The sequence below is a fragment of the Anomaloglossus baeobatrachus genome, chromosome 5, assembly GCF_048569485.1.
Source record: "Anomaloglossus baeobatrachus isolate aAnoBae1 chromosome 5, aAnoBae1.hap1, whole genome shotgun sequence".
NCBI lineage: Eukaryota > Metazoa > Chordata > Amphibia > Anura > Aromobatidae > Anomaloglossus > Anomaloglossus baeobatrachus.
In genome coordinates this window covers 377,553,596-377,575,869 of record NC_134357.1, presented here as the reverse complement: position 1 = coordinate 377,575,869, position 22,274 = coordinate 377,553,596, and the positions used below count along the sequence as shown (strand labels likewise).

The following is a 22,274-nucleotide window of genomic DNA, read 5'->3' as shown; positions in this document are numbered from 1 at the left end:
GTGTAGGTGTTTTCTGGAAATAAGTTATTTTGTGCATTTACCATACTATGTGTGGTGGAGAAAAGCCAAACCATATTGGTCTTATAAAATTTGGGGACACGGAGAGATACAGTCTAGGCCAGGTGTCGGGAACCTATGGCTTGCGAGCCAGATGTGGCTCTTTTGATGGCTGTATCTGGCTCGCAGACAAAGCTTTAATAAAAAAAAAAATACCGTATTTTCCGGTTTGTAAGACACACTTATTTTCCTCCAAAACTGGCGGAAAATATGGCTTACCGTGGTGGCGCAGGGTCAGGGATACTGTGGGGTGTTGTGGCGGTGAGCCCGCAATAGTCAGCGGACTACAGGCTGCTTTGAATCTCTCGCAGTTGACGAGATCGACTTCAAGAAAATGGCCACGGAGGCGGCGCGTGCGCAGATATGACTCCGTGACCATTTTCTTGAAGTCGATCTTGTCAACTGTGGGAGATTCAAACCAGCCCGCCACCTTGACAGCCCACGAGTCCACAGTAGTATCGCCGAACCTCCGCACACTGACCCTCTTGAACCGCGACCCCCCCTCCTCCGTGCCCACAGCATTGCCTACTCTGCCTCCTGGGACCTTCTGAGCCGCTCCACCACCGCCGCTCCCCTCTGGTGAGTATGGCTCCCACGGAATTACATTCCCTGGTCTAGGCCCATAGATTAAGCGGCCACTTACAGTTTTGTACCTCACAGATCTGTAATGCCGCCATGTGCATGAGGCTGAAAGTTGCCATACATGATCCAATATTTTGTCCATAAATAGTTGAGGTCAAATTTGTTGATTGGTAGCGCTCTATATCATGTCAGCTACTGGGACGTCGTTATTAATTTCTTACTGTTCTAATTAATCCTTTTTTACAGGCTCTGGATTTGCAGCCGACAGAGAAACACTGCTTGGTAGCACGGTCCAAATGTTTCCTAAAACTTGGGGACCCGGAAGCGGCTTTAAGGGATGCAGAGGCCTCTCTACAGGAAGAGAAGGATTTCTTTAGGGTAATTCTATACACCAGCTTCACTGCCTTATACTATTATACTACTATGTCACATATCGGGTGGCTAGCTAGTGACAGGTGAAGGTCACCTTGCTGGATCTCTACGCTCTTGTAAGGCACATTTATCACCTAAGTGGTGGTAGTGTAGACATTTTCACCTCCATATTATGCAGAAAAAGGTGGTAGCAAGTACCTGGTGCTGGTGTGCGGCCCATTGATTTCAGTAGCACCATGTAATCCTTCATATACTCTGCCTGTGGTGCTACAGGGAGACTGAACACATAGGCCCCGATTCATCAAAGCAATTTCACGTGAATTCAGATGTAAATTGCTTTGAAAAGTTGCAACATTTTGGGGCAGTTTGGAGCTGCGCAAAAAGTTTGCAATTTTTCCATTTTCACACCAGTTTATTCCAGCTCCACTAAATTGGGAAAAGCTGAGGCAGGACAGGGGCATGACACCACAGGTCGTCTAATTCATGAACAGCTGTGGCGTTACTCCAGAAATCTTACTCCAGACTTGGGCTGTGGTGATATATGCACCTGTTAATGAATCAGGAGCAGGGGTGGGATTCAGCCGGTTCGGGCGAACCGGTTGTTAAAATGGCAGCTGGCGATCCGGCTCTCAGTATTCACTTGTGTTAGTGTCTTTAAGACACTAATACAATGAATCCCCGTACCTTCGTATGCGCCGCACTTCCGGGTTCAGTGGAGCCTGTCTGCTCCCTGACCTGGCGTGCAGTGACGCGCTGACGCTGCAGAGGTCATGGCAGTGTAGCGAGTAGCTCCTCCTCCTGCCGCCTGCCAGCATCAGTGTGCAGAGTGCCGTGGAGGAGGACTGAAGATAGAGGAGAGGCCGCTGGTGCTTGGAGCAGGTAAGCGCTCAGTGAGCCGAAGATGCAGGCAGACTATATGGGAAAAGGAGCACAAGGGATCTGCTAGGGAAAGAGGCCATAATGGGATGGGATCTGCAGGGGAAAGAGGCCATAATTGGATGGGATCAGCAGGGGAAAGAGGCCATAATGGGATGGGATCTGCAGGCAAAAGAGGCCATAATGGGATGGGATCTGCAGGCAAAAGAGGCCATAATGGGATGGGATCTGCAGGCGAAAAAGGCCATAATGGGATGGGATCTGCTGGGGAAAGAGGCCATAATGGGATGGGATTTGCTGGGGAAAGAGGCCATAATGGGATGGGATTTGCAGGGGAAAGAGGCCATAATGGGATGGGATTTGCAGGGGAAAGAGGCCATAATGGGATGGGATCTGCAGGGGAAAGAGGCCATAATGGGATGGGATCTGCAGGGGAAAGAGGCCATAATGGGATGGGATTTGCAGGGGAAAGAGGCCATAATGGGATGGGATTTGCAGGGGAAAGAGGCCATAATGGGATGGGATCTGCAGGGGAAAGAGGCCATAATGGGATGGGATCTGCAGGGGAAAGAGGCCATAATGGGATGGGATCTGCAGGGGAAAGAGGCCACAATGGGATGGGATCTGCAGGGGAAACAGGCCATAATGGGATGGGATCTGCAGGGGAAAGAGGCCATAATGGGATGGGATCTGCAGGGGAAAGAGGCCATAATGGGATGGGAACTGCAGGGGAAAGAGACCACATGGGATGGGATCTGTAGGGGGAAAGGAGACACATGGGATGGGATCTGCAGGGGAAAGAGGCTAAAATGGGATGGGATCTGCTGGGGAAAGAGGCCATAATGGGATGGGATTTGCAGGGGAAAGAGGCCATAATGGGATGGGAACTGCAGGGGAAAGAGACCACATGGGATGGGATCTGTAGGGGGAAAGGAGACACATAGGATGGAATCTGCAGGGGAAAGAGACCACATGGGATGGGATCTGTAGGGGGAAAGGGGCCATTATGGAATGGGATCTGCACTGGAAAAGCAGCCACATGGGATGGGATCTGTATGGGGAAGGTCGTCCATTCCCATTTTAGCAGGGCTCCTTTAGTAATAATTTTTAAAAATTGTAGAAAAACCGTTTAATACAATATGACTGACAGTGACGGGAACAACTGGTGCTGGACAGGAGAGTGACTGTAGAGGAGGGGAAGAAGAGGAAAGAGATTTTACTTTAAATTACTTGTGCATTTTTTGGTTGAGGAAACTGCGTGAAAATGGGTGTGGCTAACAAAATGGGTGTGGTTACAAAATGGGTGGGGTTTTCAAATGGGCAGGGTTTACTGAGAACCTGTTAATAATTTGAATCCCACCCCTGATCAGGAGCGTCTGACTACTACAATGCCCCTCATCAAGATTGTGAGAAAATTGCCGGTATTGATATATTTTGGCTATACTGTTAGGTTTTCCTAAATGGTATAGGAGATTGCTGGCTCCTAGCACCTGGATGTCCTAGGATCAACTCATTTCCTCAGGACGTTTCAAAGTGGATAGCTCCTTGAATCATTTTTATCAAAGGGATGTGGGAGCGAATTCAATGCTGCTTTTTTTTCTAGCAGAGTAGTGATCATTTGTTTTCCCAATTCTACAGCAGTCTTGTCATTGGGGGGAGAGGCATGTAAGTTGTATGTACTTAAAGGGACTCTGTCACCAGGTTTTTGCTCCCTCATCTGAGAGCAGCATAATGTAGAGGCAGAGACCCTGATTCCAGTGATGTGTCACTTACTGAGCTGTTTGCTGTCATTTTGATAAAATAACTGTTTTCTCTGCTGCAGATCTACCATTTTTTGAATGGCAGCAGGCCAGGTAGTCCTCTAACGATAATCTCCTGCTGCAGCCCAGTAAATGACACATCGCTGGAATCAGGATCTCTATCTCTATATCAGGCTGCTCTAAGATTAGGGGGCAAAAACCTGGTGACAGATTCCCTTTAAGATTACTCAGGTTAATAGGAGCCTTTCATAAGGGCATAGGAGTAAGAACACCTCAGTGTAGATGTAGATAAAAATATTCTTTCATAATTAGGTGTGGGGGAATAGAGGATTGGTGGTCTGTAGTAAAGAAATGACATACCAAAGTCTGATTTAATGGGTTTGTCCACTTTTAGTTTAATAAAACAGATGTATTGTGGACAAGATTCTGTGCCAAAAATATTACAGATTCTACTCCCTTTTATTAGTTCAGCCTTCTACACATGCACAGCTGTTCTGCGCTCATCTTTGTAGCTGATAGAGGGTCACATGACCAGACCTTGTACATTACCAATTGGAGGAGGCTGGTCATATGACGCTCCATTAGCTGCCATGATTTGAGCAGCAGAGCTGTGTAGGCTGTGAGGAAAACTGAACTAACAATAGGGAGGAGAACCTGTAAGACTTGTATATTAGTAAGGGGTACTTTGCACGCTGCGACATCGCTAGCCGAACATTATCGCTACGCCAGCTTCACATGCACTCACCTGCCCTGCGACGTCGCTCTGGCCGGCGACCCGCCTCCTTCCTAAGGAGGCGGGTCGTGCGGCGTCATAGCGACGTCACACGGCAGGCGGCCAATAGAAGCGGAGGGGCGGAGATGAACGGGATGTAAACATCCCGACCACCTCCTTCCTTCCGCATAGCCGGTGGAGGCAGGTAAGGAGATGTTCCTCGCTCCTGCGGCTTCACACACAACGATGTGTGCTGCCGCAGGAACGATGAACAACATCATACCGACATTATGGAAATGACAGACGCTACACAGATCGCCGATTTTCGATGCTTTTGCGATCGTTTATTGGCACATCTAGGCTTTACATGTTGTGATATCGTTACTGGCGCCGGATGTGCGTCACTTTCGATTTGACCCCGACGATATCGCAGTAGCAATGTCGCAACATGCAAAGTACCCCTCAGTGTCACAAAATCTGGTCTTCAATCCATCTGTTAATATTTAGATATAGTGACTAACCCCTTTAAGTAGATAGAGTTTACCATGCAGTGGCTAAAGGTCACCATTAATCATTAAATCCGAAAAATAAAAGAGAAACAGATCCTTGACAATAATTTATTCAAAAATATGAATGCTTTTTTAATTCACAATATATCTTAGCAAAAAAATACATAACAGTATGGGGATACTATGATGCAGATAAAAAAGAAATCTTGGCGGTAATGTGCAATAATGAATACCAAGTAGTTGTAATTCTTTGGATGCAGGTGTTAGAAAGTGAGATACATATGATACACACCATCAATCTAAACTAAATAATAATGTAAATCTCTAGACATTCAAGTATAGTAATAATACCAATGGCAGAAGGACCTCTCTCCTATAACTTCTCAGTACAGATAAGGTAAGTACCATAAGGGGAGGTGTAATATAAGACAGCTGTGCTATGTAGAAACATTCAGGTGATAGATCCACAAGAAATTAGAGTAAACCCATCCTATCAACTTATTTATACCACAAAGTACCAAAAGTGTGCACCAAACACAATGGATGTTTTATCGTATAGCATATACCATCAGGAGCCCCCTGTCTTGTTCACTGTTCCTTTCTTCTCTTTACAGGGTCTTTACCAGAAAGCAGAGGCTCTCTATGCTATGGGTGACTTTGAATTCGCCCTTGTGTTCTATCACCGAGGGTACAAGTTACGCCCTGAACTTCAGGAATTTCGCTTAGGAATCCAGAAGGCTCAGGAAGCTATTGAGAATTCTGTGGGAAGTGAGTTTTCTGGTTTGTGATGTGTCAGTGTGGATTATCTGTTGTAAGTACCTCCAGGACACCACTAGAGGGAGCTCAGCCATTTAGAGTAGTGACACATTCAGGTGGCCTATGGAGTCACTATAAGGCTATGTGCGCACGTTGCGTACTGTCCCTGCAGAATTTTCTGCAGCGATTTGAACAGCACACGTGCGCTTCAAATCGCTGCAGAAAGAGTCCGTAATGAAAAAAAAAAAAAAAAGCCGATTCCATGCGCTCTGACTGCAGCCCCTCCCATAGACAGAGCGGGGACTGCAGGCAGAGCGCACGGAAGAAGTGACATGTCACTTCTTAGAACGCGTGCTTTGGGCAGCAGCCGAAGCGCTGCGCTCTAATACGCCACGTGCGCACGGCTCCTGCATAATCTTCATAGATTATGCAGGGGACACAGGACGCATGCAGTTACGCTGCGGTGCAGATCGCAGCGTAACTGCATGCAAATACGCAACGTGCGCACATAGTCTAAAGCTCTTCTCATCCTCCTATTTTGGGACTGTCCCTATATATATATATATATATATATATATATATATATATATATATATATATATATATATATATATATATATATATATATATATATATATATATATATATATATATATATATATATATGAGATGGTGACTTCCTGTCCATTTGTTCTGCACACACATAGGACATGTATCACAGTAATTTCTATGTCCTATTATTGCACTAATACAATTGAACATGTGGATATATAAATATTTGGTAGCTAATATAACCATATCTGTATATTTTCCTACTTTAGCTCCAGCCTCTGTAAAGCTAGAGAATAAGGAAGGCATGGCATTTCTTAGCAAGCAAGAAGAGGTGCGTAACTGCGGTATTAACGATATGGCTAATGTGTTTCACCTTGACATATGAGCAATCTTCTTTTTTTGTTAATAATAAGAATAATAATATTTATAAAGTTTATATAGCACCATTAATTCCACAGCACTTTACATACATTGGCAACACTGTCCCCATTGGGGCTCACAATATAAATTCCCTATCAGTATGTCTTTGGAGTGTGCGAGGAAACTGGAGAATCTGGAGGAAACCCACACAAACACGGGGAGAACATACAAACTCCTTGCAGATGTATATGAGCCATTTCCTCTCCTGACGCCCAAAACTCACAAACCACTCTGAGAAAAAAAAGCTCAAATTCTTCTTATGAAAGCAAGGCGGACTTCCAGCACAGTGAAATGTACGGCTACACAATCTGTTAAACTTTACGGGGAACCACTTAGCACACTGAGAAACCGGAGCCACACAGGCAGGTCGTGCTGCAGGGTTCAGCAAATGTATTTCACTTCTGTGCTGGAGTTACAGCCACACAGCTGAGTACTTCAGTGTAATGTCTCCCATACTGCTGCTGCTTCTGTCTGTGTGCTAGTTTCTAGTATTGTTTATAGAAGATCTCATAGCAGCTAGTCTCCACTCACTCACTAAGGCCTAAGCCACACGGCGAGAAAATCGGTGCGAGTGGAGTGCGATAAAACATCGCATTCCCCTCGGACCAATTCTAGCCTGTGTGTCAGCACACATGGGCGATTATTTTCTCAGCCCTAATCGGACTGAGAAAACAATCGCAGCATGCTGCGATTGTAAGCTGAGTCTCTTTCTCTCGCACCCATTCAAGTGAATGGGGCGAGAGAAAAATCGCACTGCACTCGCGGTACACCGGTTTACTGCTAGTGCAGTGCGAGAATGGCAATAGCCGGCTACACAGTAGAGAGGGAGAGAAATCCCTCCCTCCTCTCCTGAGTGCCGGCCCGCCCCCCGCAGCTGAGGTCTGCTCGCACGAACGGACCTCAGTTGCAAGGACACAGGCATGACACTCGGCTCTGCTGTACTGCCAGCACGAGCCGAGTCTCATGCAAGTGGATCGCAGTAGTGCCCGTGTGGCCCCAGCCTAAGGCCTAAGCCACACGGCGAGAAAAACACTGCAAGTGGAGTGCGATAAAACATCGCATTCCACTCGGACCAATATTAGCCTATGTGTCAGCACACATGAGCAATTATTTTCTCAGCCCTAATCGGACCGAGAAAACAATCTCAGCATGCTATAACTGTAATGAGAGACTCTTTCTCTCGCACCCATTCAAGTGAATGGGGCGAGAGAAAAATCGCACTGCACTCGCGGTACACCGATGTACTGCCAGTGCAGTGCGAGAATGGCAATAGCCGGCAACGGAGGAGAGAGGGAGAGAAATTCCCTCCTCCCCTCCTGCGTGCCGGCCCGCCCCCCGCAGCTGAGGTCTGCTCGCACGAACGGACCTCTTTGCAATGACACAAGCATGACACTCGGCTCTGCTGTACTGCCAGCACGAGCCGAGTGTCATGCAAGGGGATCGCAGTAATCCCCCTGTGGCCCCAGCCTAAGAGAGATCTGAGAATTAGGCCTAAGCCACATGGTTAGAAAATCGGTACGAGTGGAGTGCGATAAAACATTGCATTCCCCTCGGACCAATTCTAGCCTGTGTGACAGCACCCATGAGCGATTATTTTCTCAGCCCTAATCGGACTGAGAAAACAATTGCAGCATGCTGCGATTGTAAGGCAAGACTCTTTTCTCTTCCACCCATTCAAGTGAATGGGGCGAGAGAAAAATCGCACTGCACTCGCGGTACACCGGTGTACTGTGCGTGCAGAGCGAGAATCACAAAAGCCGGCTACGGATGAGAGAGGGAAAAAAATCCCTCCCTCCCTTCCTCCGTGCCGGCCCGCCCCTCCGCAGCACCTGCCCGCCCCTCCGCATCGCCGCCCCGCCCCCCGCAGCTGAAGTCCGCTAGCAGGGTCGGACCGCAGTTGCAGGCACACTCGCTTAAGACTTGGCTCCTGCTGTGTTGCCAGCGTGAGCCGAGTCTCATGCCAGCATCGCAGTAGTGCCCCGTGTGGCCCCGGCCTTACATGGAAACACAATCGCAGCATGCTAAGATTGTAAGCTGAGACTTTCTCTCGCACCCATTCAAGTGAATGGGGCGAGAGAAAAATCGCACTGCACTCGCGGTACACTGGTGTACTGCCAGTGCAGTGCGAGAATGGCAATAGCCGACTACGGAGGAGAGAGGGAGAGAAATCCCACCCTCCCCTCCTCCGTGCCAGCCCGTCCCTCGCAGCTGAGGTCTGCTCACATGATCGGACCTCAGATGCAGGCACACTGGTATGACACTCGGCTCCTGCTGTACTGCCAGCGCGAGCCAAGTCTCATGCGAGCATCGCAGTAGTACCCCATGTGGCCCCAGCCTTAGAGACAAACTCTACAAAGGGGAAAACTGCAGGAAAATGCAGCATACAAGTTGTGAAGTTTTATTCCTCATGTACACAGGTTATTCTTATTCTGAAAAGACAGGTGTGCTTTTAATCCCAGATAATAAGCTAAGAATCTTAGTTTTCACATAATATCTGTGTATTTACAGATAACCCTTTTTAGGGTTAAAGATATCTAATTTTTCTTCATCGTTCCTTATGGGAGACCCAAACCATGGGGTGTATAGCTTCTGCCTCCGGAGGAAACACAAAGTACTACACTAAAAGTGTAGCTCCTCCCTCCGAGCATATACACTCCCCGGATGACAAATCCAACCTGTTCAATGCTTTGTGTTCAGGAGGTCACACACACACATGCATCCTCTGATTTTTGATTTTTGATTTCAAAGATTTGGAAGAAAAGCGGGTCCAATCTGGACTCCCGGCATGTCCCTTCTCACCCCACTGTGTCGGCGGTGCTGTTAAGGTTGATATTACAAGGCTGGAGCCTTCACATGCCGCGCTCCTTCACCATCCCTCGGGCTCTGGCTTGAAGTGGGAGCCATCACGGTTCTCTCTGCTTTGCAGGAAACCGGTCTCCATCCGCAGCCCTTTTCAGGACCCTGACGGACGGAGCGATCATCCCCCAGGGACCTGGCACCTGCGTCTCACAAGCTAAGTACTGAGACGTTATTACCACAGACGGTGGTCTTTCCAGGGGTCCCTTGTACTTTAATATTGGGGGAGAGTGTGTTTTATAACTATGTTAACATTTCCGGCCGGTTCTCCAGTTTTCACTGGAGAACCGCGCCGATGGTGCCTGCACGCTGGCCGCATGTTTAAATCTAGGCCCCGGCTTCGCCTGAGGCCTAGTTTCGATTCTCTACCCCTGCATGTCAGTCAGTGCAGGGGACAGTGTGGCTCCGCCCAGCGGCTATTCAGCACAGGGAAGGGACACTCCTCACTGAGGAAAGATTCCCTCCCCTGTATGCCTCATTTGCCCTCCGTCCTGCTCTCAGAGTAGGCCCCGCCCCCTCTCCTCGCTGCGGACGCCATTTTCTCAGCGTTCTCAATGCTGCATAACACATTGTGGCAAATGGGGGCCTGGGACAGAGCCCCCACTTCTGGGGGATCTGGAGGGCACAGAGATTGTTAAACGGTCTGGCAGCCACAACCTCCGGTTGTGCAGCTGCTTATATACTCTGTTTATATTCTCTGCTGGGGTCATTCTGGACAGAGCCCCCACTTCTGGGGGATCTGGAGGGCACAGAGATGTTCCTATGTTAAACGATCTGGCAAGCCACAACCTCCGGTTGTGCAGCTGCTTATATACCCTGTTTATATACTCTGCTGGGGGTCTTTCTGGACAGAGCCCCCACTTTTGCAGCATGTCTCTTATCAGAGCAGGGCTGCAAGGCTGTTTTTATTATGCACCGCATGTAGGCTCGTACTGTCTGTACCGAGCACATAACCACATTGTGATGCCTGTTCTAACATAGTGGTGCCGCAGCCTGGAAGCTCATCCCCAGTGGTCCCTCCGGCTGCTCCGGCTCCGGTGGCTGAACCCCCGGCTTGAGTAGAATCCCTCTCTCCAGGGGACAGCTGTCCCGGACACTGCTGAGCATGCATCAGCCCCCTTTTCAGGGCGCTTCTGCTGCTACGGCTCGCTCAGCAAAGCTCACAGAGGATTCTTCATCTGGTCTCAGACCCCGTCCTCCTAAAATGGAGACGCAGGGTCCCCTTTCCCTCCTCGCCCCGCGGCTCTGGTTCACGAGCTGACTCGCAGGACAAGGAGGATGCCTTTACTGGGGGCTCGGACGCTTTTCCATGTACCCCATTTGATCTGTCCGAAAGTGACGCAGATGCTAATGATTTGATTGCGTCCATTATATTTGTACTGGACCACAATCCGCCTGTATCAGGGGAGCAACCCCTCTTTGGCAGAAAAGCATCAGTATACCTTGCCTAAGAGAACAAGGAGTGTGTTCCTTATCCACTCCAGCTTTCAGGCCACTGTGACCAAGCCCAGAGCCTGTCCTGTCAGACGCTTCCCAAAGCGTAGTTCTGATGACTGTTTCCCCCTTCCACCAGTGGTGGTCAAGGAGTGAGCTCATTCACCAAGGGTGGACCCTACGGTGTCTAGACTCTCAGCCCGGACAGTTGTGTCAGTGGCTGTCGGCTCCTCTCTAAGGATCCCACTGTCCGCCAGGTTGTCCTTCTGGCCAAATCTATATATGAGGCGGCAGGGGCCTCGTTCTCCCCATCTTTTCCAGCAGTGCGGGCTCTCAAAGCCATCTCTGCTTCTCGGGAGAAGATGCGTTCCCTCACCAGGGTCTTTATGCCCGACATGGTTGTCTTAACTTCCAGGCTTCAGTCTTTTCATCCTATAGCTGGAGACTGTCACCGCACTGCGGTGGCCTCGGCTACTTCCCTCGCTATCCGCAGGTTCCTGTGGCTTCGAGAGTGGAAGGCAGATGCTTCTTAAGAAGTTCCTTGCTGGACTCCCTTTTGCTGGGACCAGTCTATTTGGTGAACAACTGGATGAAATTATTAAGGAAGTTTTTTGGCAGGAAGAGTACTTCCATGCCACAACCCAGGAAACCTTTCCAGGGCAGGAACCAGTCGAGGTTTCGTTCCCTTCGTTTCCTCTAACTGGTCGTCCTCTAAGCCCTCGGCCTCGTCCACTAACTCAGCCAAGGTCCGTAAACCAACTGGCGCATGAAGCCGCGTCCTACGTCGGCAGGAGCTGCTGCCACCAAGGCAGCCTCCCCTTGATTATCTGGCCGTGCCAGTAACGTCCTTGGTCGGTGGCAGGCTCTCCCTCTTGGGCGACGTGTGGTTTCAGCACATCTTCGATCAGTGGGTGTGGGTTACCATCTCCCACGGCTACAGAATAGAATTCTATCCAGCCGCCGAACAGATGTTTTCTGTCAACTCCCCCCTGCTCCAAGGCCGCCGCCTTCTCACAGGCCGTGGCATTCTTGCAGGTCAATGGAATAATTGTACCAGTTCCCGACTGGGAACGGTTCTGAGATTTCTACTCAAATCTCTTCCTAGTCCCCGAGAAGGACAGTGTTTTCCGACCTGGATCTCAAGCTTCTCAACAAGCATGTTCAGGTGCGGCAATTTTGCATGGAATCTCTGCGATCAGTCAATGACCCAAGGAAATTTCTTGGCATCCATCGACATCAGAGATGTCTATCTGCATGTGCCATTCGCAGTTTCACACCAGCGTTGGCTACGTTTTGTAATTGGAGAGGAACATTTCCGATTCGTGGCTCTCCCCTTTGGGTTAGCCACGGCCCCTCGTGTATTCACCAGTTGCGGTTCAGCTCCTCCAGGGGTTGGTAGTGATTCCTTACCTGGACGACCTTCTAGTCAGGGTTTCCTCCAGTGCAGACTGTCAGCGGAGTGTCTCGCTCACTCTCAGCGGAGTGTCTCGCTCACTCTCAGCGGAGTGTCTCGCTCACTCTCGCCACGCTTGCAAGTCAACTCTGACCCTGACCCAGGAACTTACGTACCTAGGGATGCAATTCGAGACTCTGCTGGCACTTGTGAAGCTGCCCTTAGTCAAACAGCAGTCCCTTCATCTGGCGGTTCGCTCTCTGCTGAGGCTCCGCCGTCATTCCATCAGGCACCTCATGCAGGTGCTGGGTCAGATGGTGGCGTCAATGGAAGCGGTTCCCCTTACCAGTTCCATCTGCGTCCCCTGCAGCTGGACATTTTCCGCTGTTGGGACATGGGACCTCTTCCTTGCACAGGCTGGTGGCTCTGTCGCCACAGACCAGGAGCTCTCTTAAGTGGTGGCTTCGGCCCCTCTCTCTGTCCCAGGGACGCTCCTTTCTGGCTCCGTCCTGGGTGATTCTCATGGGGAGCAGTGTTTCTCCACCACCGAGCACAGGGCACTTGGACTCCGTCCGAATCAGTCCTCTCGATCAATGTGCTGGAAATCAGGGCTGTACTCCTAGGACTCGCAGCCGCCTAGCAATGTTGGAAGTTCAACGTATCCATCAGTGGACGGAGGACTCCAAGTCCTCCATATCCGCAGTCCACTTCCCAGGCGTAGAAAACTGGGAGGCAGATTATCTCAGCCGTCAAACCGTGGACAGCGGCGAGTGGGTCCTGCATCTGGCAGTGTTCTGGTCAATCTAGCAGGCGGGGCACTCCGGAAGTGGATCTATTGGCAGCCCGGCACAACCACAAGGTCCCGGTTTACGTGGCTCGCTTCCACGATCCTCAGGCCTTAGCAGCGGACGCGCTGGTTCCAGATTGGTCCCAGTTCCGTCTGGCCTACGTGTTTCCCCCTCTAGCTCTCTTGCCCAGAGTCCTGCGCAAGATCAGGATGGAGGGCCGTCGGGTCATAATCATTGCTCCAGACTGGCCCTGACGAGCTTGGTTCCCAGACCTGCTCCGTCTGTCCGTAGAGGTGCTGTGGCATCTCCCGGACTGGCCAGACCTTCTCTCAGAAGGTCCGTTTTCCGCCAGAATTCTGCGGCTCTCAGATTGACGGCGTGGCTCTTGAGCCCTGAATCCTTACGGCTTCAGGCATTCCTTCCGAGGTCATCTTCACTATGACTCAGGCTCGGAAGTCTTCCTCGGCCAGGATTTACCACAGGACTTGGAGAATTTTCCTGTCCTGGTGTCGTTCTTCCGGCCATGCTCCTTGGCCGTTTTCCTTGCCGACCATCCTGTCTTTCTACAGTCCGGCCTGCAGCTAGGACTGTCCCTCATTCCCTCAAGGGACAGGTCTCGGCTCTGTCAGCGTTGTTCCAGCGGCATATCGCCCGACTGGCCCAGGTGCGCACCTTCATGCAGGGCGCATCTCACATCATTCCGCCTTTCCGGCGGTCTCTGGATCCCTGAGACCTTAATCTGGTCCTCATGGCCTTACAGAAACCCCCCTTTGAGCCTCTTAGGGAGGTTTCGTCTTTCACAGAAAGTGGTCTTTCTGGTGGCCATAATTTCTCTCAGGAGAGTCTCTGATTGACTGTGCTCTCTTCGGAGTCACCCTTTTTGTTTTTTTTTCACCAAGACAAGGTGGTTCTCCGTCCGACTCCGGGCCTTTTCCCTAAGGTGGTGTCTCCTTTCCACCTTAACCAGGACATTCAATTGTCTTCCCTTTGTTCGGCCCCTGTGCATCGCTTTGAGAAAGCGTTGCATGCTTTAGATTTGACAAAGAAAGAAAAAATGCTGTACAACGACTCAATTTGCAAAAACACTTGAATTTTGTTCATATAGAAAAGGTTAATAACAGATAGAAAATATGATAAAAAGTAGAGACAGATGGTTAATGCCAACAGGTGGCGCTCACACCACAACATACGGTAGGCAAAAGTACATGTGCAAAGATTAATGTCTAAGTGTACACAACCTAAGGCTCACCTATGGAAAAGGTGGCCCAAGGTAGGACACATTGCAAGAAGGTAGAGGTGCTAAATGCAGCTAATCCAAGACACCAAGAAATCAAAATACATAGTGACTGGAAATATATCCCTAGATCAGCTGCAGTACTGTTACCATACCTGGAGATGTGGTGGGAACCCTGAACCCCGACCTATAGGTTTCGTTAATGATTCTTCTTCCGGGGGGCTGACCCAGTCACTATGTATTTTGATTTCTTGGTGTCTTGGATTAGCTGCATTTAGCACCTCTACCTTCTTGCAATGTGTCCTACCTTGGGCCACCTTTTCCATAGGTGAGCCTTAGGTTGTGTACACTTAGACATTAATCTTTGCACATGTACTTTTGCCTACCGTATGTTGTGGTGTGAGCGCCACCTGTTGGCATTAACCATCTGTCTCTACTTTTTATCATATTTTCTATCTGTTATTAACCTTTTCTATATGAATAAAATTCAAGTGTTTTTGCAAATTGAGTCGTTGTACAGCATTTTTTCTTTCTTTGTTTAATCATTAATCTGTATATGGCTCTATCCATATTCAAAATATGGCACGGGATTGGTCGTGTCTTTTGGTATTATGTACTTTTGCTTTAGATTTGGTGCGGACGCTCCGGATCTATGTGTCACGCACCGCTGTTTTTTAGGCGGTGCACCTCTCTTTTTGTGCTGACCACACGTCAGCGCAAGGGTTTCTCGGTTTCTAAACCGACCCTAGCTCGTTGTATTAGGTCGGCCATTTCCGATGCCTACCAATGTTCTCAAGTGCCTCCCCCGCCGGGGATTAAGGCGCACTCGACCAGAGCTGTCGGTGCCTCTTGCGCTACGGCTCAGCAGGTCTGTCAGGCTGCCATTTGGTCTAGTCTGCATACCCTTTCGAAGCACTACCAAGTGCATGCTCATGCTTTGGCAGATGCGAGCTTGGGCAGACGCATCCTTCAGGCAGCTGTCGCCCATTTGTGAAGTTAGGTTTGCCTACTTCTCAGTTTCTGTTTATTTCCCACCCATGGACTGCTTTGAGACGTCCCATGGTTTGGGTCTCCCATAAGGAACGATGAAGAAAAAGAGAATTTTGTTTACTTACCGTAAATTCTTTTTCTTATAGTTCCGACATGGGAGACCCAGCACCCTCCCTGTTGCCTGTTGGCAGCTTTCTTGTTCCGTGTGTTTTCACCGGCGGTTGTTGTAGACAGAGGTTCCGGTTATTCCGGGTTTTACTCTATCTCTACTTATGGGTGGATGTCCTCCTTCAGCTTTGGCACTAAACTGGTTGGATTTGTCATCCGGGGAGTGTATATGCTCGGAGGGAGGAGCTACACTTTTAGTGTAGTACTTTGTGTGTCCTCCGGAGGCAGAAGCTATACACCCCATGGTTTGGGTCTCCCATGTCGGAACTATAAGAAAAAGAATTTACGGTAAGTAAACAAAATTCTCTTTATTTCACCTATTCAGAATGAACTGTATTCATCATTAGTAAAATATATATTTCCCCATCTCTGTAAAGTTCACATTAAAATCCTAAAGACAAAGGCGCCATAATAAAGCTTTTAAATAATTGAATAGATGAGGCGTTTAAGGATGACCATGCTGCTGCAGAAGGTGAGAGGTTCACACTACAAGGATGATGCAAGTAGATTTATTATGCGTTTCGGACTCAAACAGAATGACAAACATTTTACAACATACAATTAAATCGCCAAAAGCATAGCAGTCCCCACTGTTATGTACTATACATTTGTAGACAGCTTAATCAATGTCAGCTAAAAGGTTGTGAAACTATTGGCCAACATGTTTCACTTACAGATTGACATCTTCAGTGACACGGGGTGGAAGGGAATAACAGTGGACCTTGGCTCCTAGACTGGCCTTCAGGCTAGGGGGCCCTAGCGGTCCCTAATCCCAGAGATACTTCTAGTGGTGAAGATGTCTGAGCCACCTTCCTTGCTTTGCTCCTGGCCAGCCCTGATCTAATACCCGCTCTCCGCCACCCCAGGGGAGGACCGGGACAGGAGTGGTTGAAGCCACAGATAAAGAAAAACAGGGAAACAGAAAACTCACACAGCTAGCACACATAAAGATATAAGACGATACGTTATAAGGAGGAAATAAAGAGCAGGTAGGAAATAACCAGACGACAAGAGGACTTCCACAGCACATCACGCAACATGCTATAAATCACCAGCAACAAAAAAACACAACGGAACACGGACCGGTTTACAAAAGCTATAGTCAGCATGGGAAGACAGTACAGCAAGGGAAGAGAGCAAGGGAAGACCCATAGTGTGAAGTGTCCGATTCTGCTGTGTGAGCAGCGTCAGATTCCACCATGACACTCGATGAGTTTAGCGCCAAACACTGTGTGACAATCAGCGACAAAATAAGCCTTTTAGCCACAAACATTAATTTGATTACTTTTGTTTTTTACAAAACTTTACACTTTGGCACACTATAAAGGCAGTATAGTGATTAGTAGCATATTCACAATGTGCCTGATGTCTTCTTTTCGAAAATATGTGCTTATAGGGGATTTATTTTTTTTTCCCTTTAGGCTATGTTCAAACAATGCATCTAATGTAACTACAAAGATGCAGCATTTTTGGCCCCAAAAAAACGCACCCGTGGGCAAAAGCATGCATATGTAACATGTCTTTGCTGCATTTTTACCGCATTTTAGTCAAAAATGCTGGAAAAACGCAAAAAGAACTGACGTGCTGCATCGTCAAAAATGCAGCCAAGATGCAGCCACAAAAAAAGATGCCTAGTGTAGACGGCAAAATAGAAATCTCATAGACTTTGCTGGAGAAGGAGATGCATGCATTTAGGTAAATCTTTGTGACCTCAAAAACGCACCAAAAGATGCCCTGTGTGAACATAGCCATATACGCTAATTGTTTGTTTTGTCAACTGTGTGAAACTTGTCCATACAGTGAAAGTGTTAACAGTGTCTGTATGTTTTAATTTTATTTTTTGGTAATAGAGTAAAAAGGCAAAACAAAAGGCACCTGCAAAAGTACCCAAAAAAGATTCAAAGCAGCAGAAGAAGGTCGACCCTCTGAAAAGCCAAAAGACTGCACGCCAGCTGCTGGGAGAGCTCTACAATGACATGGAGTATCTGGAGACACTGCTGAAGGATGAAGGTGGCTAGCGGAAAGTTCTTATAATTATTGATTGGCATATTCTGTGCAGATTTGGAATCCATCCTCTTTTAGGTTCATGAGCAAAGGTCCCCCATTAACTAAGTTCCTGCATTTACAATTTATGTGGGATGAAGATCGGTAATTTGCTTACCTTTGCTTTGGAACAGGGTTGGTGAAAGGAAACACTAGAAGTGGGCTAAAGTTGCAGGACCTGATCTTGAATGCGATCACCTATCTGGACACAAGAACTGAGTTCTGGAGGCAGCAGAAGCCGATCTATGCCCGGGAAAGGGACCGCAGAATCCTGCAACAGAAGTGGAACCGGGATCGGAGTAAACCTGATCGGAATCAGTACATCCTCAAGAGCATGGAAGAGATTGATATGTGTATGTAATCCTCTTTTTAATTGCCTGGTTATATTTGTGAGGATAGAGTTGTACCTTGCTTATATTGTTCTTGTTTGCACCAATTTGTATGAATGACAAAAACATTATTTTATGTACTATTTTATATTATTTTTACCCATATATACATACATGGCAGCCTGATAGCTTTGTCAACCATGTAGTCTTTAAGTGCTTTTTTTTTCTAGTGCTTTTAATTCTCCTTCCAGGTGATTTATTCCTAATTACTGAGCTTCAGTTTCTAAAACATACAAAATGATTAGTATTCTTGCTGCTTGGATTGCCCAATGTGGACTAGAAGTTAGTCTGGCCTAGTCTGTTCTATGAGAGCCTCAGTTTGAGCCTTATAGAGAAACTGGCAGAGACTATACAGTAGGGCTCTTTTCCACTTGTGAGAGACTCGCACGTATCTCGCATCGCATCACCCGGGATGGCCTACCACTGTCCTGACGGGAGCGTCTTAGCTGCATAGAAATAGATGCAGCTGACCCGTTCCTGTCGGAAAAGAGGCAGGCCATGCCGGGTGATGTGATGCGAGATTCATCGCGAGTCTCTCGCAAGTGGAATCCTACCCGTAATCCAACTCCCCCCCCTTCCCCAGCAGTTAGGTGGATACATAAAGGCAGTGGGCTATGCTGATATGTACTCTGGTAGCCCACTTGCGAATGACTCGCATCACCCGTCACAGCAGCACACTCTCCGAACAGGAGCATGCAGCATCATGTATTTCTTTGCAGCTGCATGCTCCTGTCCGGAGAACGGCAGGCTATGCCGGGTGATGCGACTCGATCCTCGAGCAAGTCACTCGCAAGTGACTTACGTAGAGTGATTTACGGAGAGACAGTCCAGCATCCATAAATTACATTTAAGAAAGAAAACTCCAGATTTATTGGATATGCTTTAAAAATCGTTTATAACCAGAAGACAAACATGACAAAAATAGTATTCCCAAAAAGATGATGGTATTAATAAGGTAATATGAACTGATTACAGGGGAAGGGATGTAGGGGTAATAATAAAGATACTCAGGGAATTTAAGAATAGGACAAAAAAGACTAGCAAAAAACAGAGATGTACTGGTCTATTTGACCCTGCTGTGTCCCTAGTTTCTTCCCTACCTTCCAGCGCAGGTTGGTACTCTATAAGATATTGCGCTATTGGGATCCCGCTCCTCATAGGCTGTCCCTATAGATACCCTAAATATCCCAAAGACACCCAATGGGGGAAGTTGCTATATTACCAAATAATATCAACAATACAAAAATTGTGTAGCTGATACAGGCTCGCACCTTAGAGCAACAAACTCTGGTTTCCATAAACAAATTTAAAAGGTGCCCAATAGGTCCCTCTTTTTTAGAAACCAGAGCCACACAGTAAACTAAGAAGGCATTACAATATAGGACTCAGTAAATTATAAATTAAAGGATGTGAAAGATATCAATCAGTCCTATTTGGCAAAAATAGCACAAAAATTCAAATCAGGGCACCGTTGAATACTAACCGTGCGGCCCTATAGTGGTTACAATGGAAAATGTGCTCACAAAATGTGATATACTGTAGAATGATAATGTCATTCATTCAATTCAACAGATAAAGCACATACTGAGTCCTATAGAATCTGACTGCAGATGAAAGTCAGAAAAAGGAAGATGATAAAGAATACTTCCCTTTTTAGCAGTCACAACATTAAAAAAAATCAAACCTTTTACAGAAAAATAAATAAAAATTTTAGAAGGGGGAAAGTGTGGAAAACGTTTCTCTACAACGTTTATAAAGGACCAGTCAAAAGTGGCCACTTTCTGCTCTTACTCTTTCTGCTGCTCCTCTAAGTATTCAGTTCTTTTTTTTTTTATTTGGTATATGGTTTTAGAGATATGGGACTTTTTCTTTAGTGCTAATTTTTATAGTCTTTAGTCCTGTAGTCATAGGGTGTAACTCTAAGGCTACATGCGCACGCTGCACCTTTTCTTCATCGTTCCTTATGGGAGACCCAGACCATGGGTGTATAGCTTCTGCCTCCGGAGGACACACAAAGTACTACACTAAAAAGTGTAGCTCCTCCCTCCGAGCATATACACCCCCTGGATAACCAAATCTAGCCAGTTCAATGCTTTGTGTTCAGGAGGCACACATCCACACATGCATTCTCATCTGATTTTTGATTTTAAAGAGTTGGAAGAAAAGCGGGTCCAAGCTGGACCCCCGGCATGTCCCTTCTCACCCCACTGTGTCGGCGGTGTTGTTAAGGTTGATTTCAAGGCTGGAGCCTTACATGCCGCGCTCCTTCACCATCCCTCGGGCTCTGGCTTGAAGTGGGAGCTAGCACGGTTCTCACTGCTTCGCAGGAGACCGGTCTCCATCCGCAGCCCTTTCAGGACCCTGCCGGACGGAACACTCATCCCTCAGGGACCTGGCCCTGCGTCTCACAAGCTAAGTATTTGAGACGTTATTGCAGGGGGTCCTTTGCATCTTTATTGTTGGGGAGAGTGTGTCAGGTTACTTTGGTGACATTTCCGGCCAATTCTCTGGTTTTCACCTGAGAACCGCGCCGAGGGTGCCTGCTCGCCGGCCGCATTGAAAAATTTAGGCCCCGGCTTCGGCTGCGGCCTACTTTCGTTTTCACTGCCCCTGCATATCAGTCATGCAGAGGGACAGTGCGGCGCCGCCCACCGGCCGTTCAGCACAGGGGAGGACACTCCTCTCTGAGGAGATGTTTCCCTCCCCTGTATATCTCCTTGGCCCTCCGGTTCCCGCTCTTGGACTAGGCCCCGCCCCCCCTCCTCACTCCGGCGCCATTTTATCAGCGTTCTCACACTGATCGGCGCTGGCTGCTGCATCTCTGCAACCTGTCTGGGGGTCCGAGCTGTGGGATCCGGAGGGCACACAAAACGGTCTGGTAAGCCACAACCTCTGGTTGTGGACTTTCTTATACACTCTCTGGGGGTCATTCTGAAGGAGTGTGTTCTTTACTACAGAGCCTCCATCTCAGCAGCATGTCTCACACTAGGAGCAAGGCTGCAAGGCTGTACTCAATATGCACTGCATGTAAGCTCATACTGCCTGAACCGAGCACATATCCACATTGTGATGCCTGCTCTAACATGGTGGTGCCTCAGCCTGGAGTCTCCCCAGTGGTCCCTCCGGCTGCTCCGGCCCCGGTGGCTGAACCCCCGGCTTGGGTAGAATCGTTTTCTAAGGCTATCTCCCAGTCCTTTGCCGACTCCATGGGACAGCTGTCCCGGACTCTGCTGACCATGCATCAGCCCCCTTCTCAGGGCGCCTCTGCTGCTCCGGCTTGCTCTGCAGAGCTCACAGAGGATTCTGCATCTGCTCCCAGACCCCGTCCTCCTAAAAGGAGACGCAGGGTCCCCTCTCCTTCCTCGTCCCGCGGCTCCGATTCACGAGCCGACTCGCAGGACGAGGAGGATGTCTTTACTGGGGGCTCGGACGCTACCTCCATGTGCCCCATTGATCTGACCGAGGGTGATGCGGATGTTAGTGATTTGATTGCGTCCATTAATTTTGTACTGGACCTCAATCCGCCAGTATCAGAGGAGCAACCCTCTCTGGCAGAAAAGCACCAGTTTACCTTGCCTAAGAGAACAAGGAGTGTGTTCTTTAACCACTCCAGTTTTCAAGCCACTGTGTCCAAGCCCAGAGCCTGTCCTGACAAACGCTTCCCAAAGCGTGGTTCTGATGACCGTTTTCCTTTTCCACCAGAGGTGGTCAAGGAGTGGGCTCACTCACCAAAGGTAGACCCTCCAGTGTCTAGACTCTCAGCCCGGACAGTTGTATCTGTGGCTGATGGCACCTCACTTAAGGATCCCACTGACCGCCAGGTTGACCTCCTGGCCAAGTCTGTCTATGAGGCGGCAGGGGCCTCGTTCTCCCCATCCTTTGCAGCAGTGTGGGCTCTCAAAGCCATCTCTGCTTCCCTGGAGGAGATGCATTCCCTCACTAGGGACTCTATGCCTGAATTGGTTGCCTTAACTTCCCAGGCTTCAGCCTTTTCAGCCTACGCCATGTCTGCCATGCTGGAGGCTTCTCACCGCACTGCGGTGGCCTCCGCTAATTCCCTCGCTATCCGCAGGATCTTGTGGCTTCGAGAGTGGAAGGCAGATGCTTCTTCAAAGAAGTACCTTGCTGGGCTCCCATTTGCTGGGTCCAGGCTGTTCGGTGAACAACTGGATGAAATTATTAAGGAGGCTACTGGCGGGAAGAGTACTTCCTTGCCACAGACTAAACCCAGGAAACCTGTCCAGGGCAGGAACCAGTCAAGGTTTCGTTCCTTTCGTTCCTCTAACTGGGCGGCCTCTAAGCCCTCGTCCTCATCCACTAACTCAGCCAAGGACCAGAAGCCCACCTGGCGCAAGAAGCCGCGTCCACAAAGGTCCGCAGGAG

The 22,274-nt window shown here is 48.5% G+C and overlaps 1 protein-coding gene across 5 annotated transcripts in view; it reads left to right on the top strand.

Annotated features, from left to right (window-relative positions):
• The window catches only part of ODAD4 (outer dynein arm docking complex subunit 4), a 99,758-nt gene that overhangs the window by 51,584 nt on the left and 25,900 nt on the right, over window positions 1–22,274 (top strand). For all 5 annotated transcript variants that reach the window (XM_075347630.1, XM_075347632.1, XM_075347629.1 and 2 more), the window contains exons 3-7: window positions 886–1,017; window positions 5,483–5,636; window positions 6,446–6,507; window positions 17,310–17,469; window positions 17,637–17,855. In XM_075347630.1, the coding sequence (XP_075203745.1) occupies window positions 886–1,017; window positions 5,483–5,636; window positions 6,446–6,507; window positions 17,310–17,469; window positions 17,637–17,855 (727 nt within the window). The remainder of the gene's footprint in view (window positions 1–885; window positions 1,018–5,482; window positions 5,637–6,445; window positions 6,508–17,309; window positions 17,470–17,636; window positions 17,856–22,274) is intronic.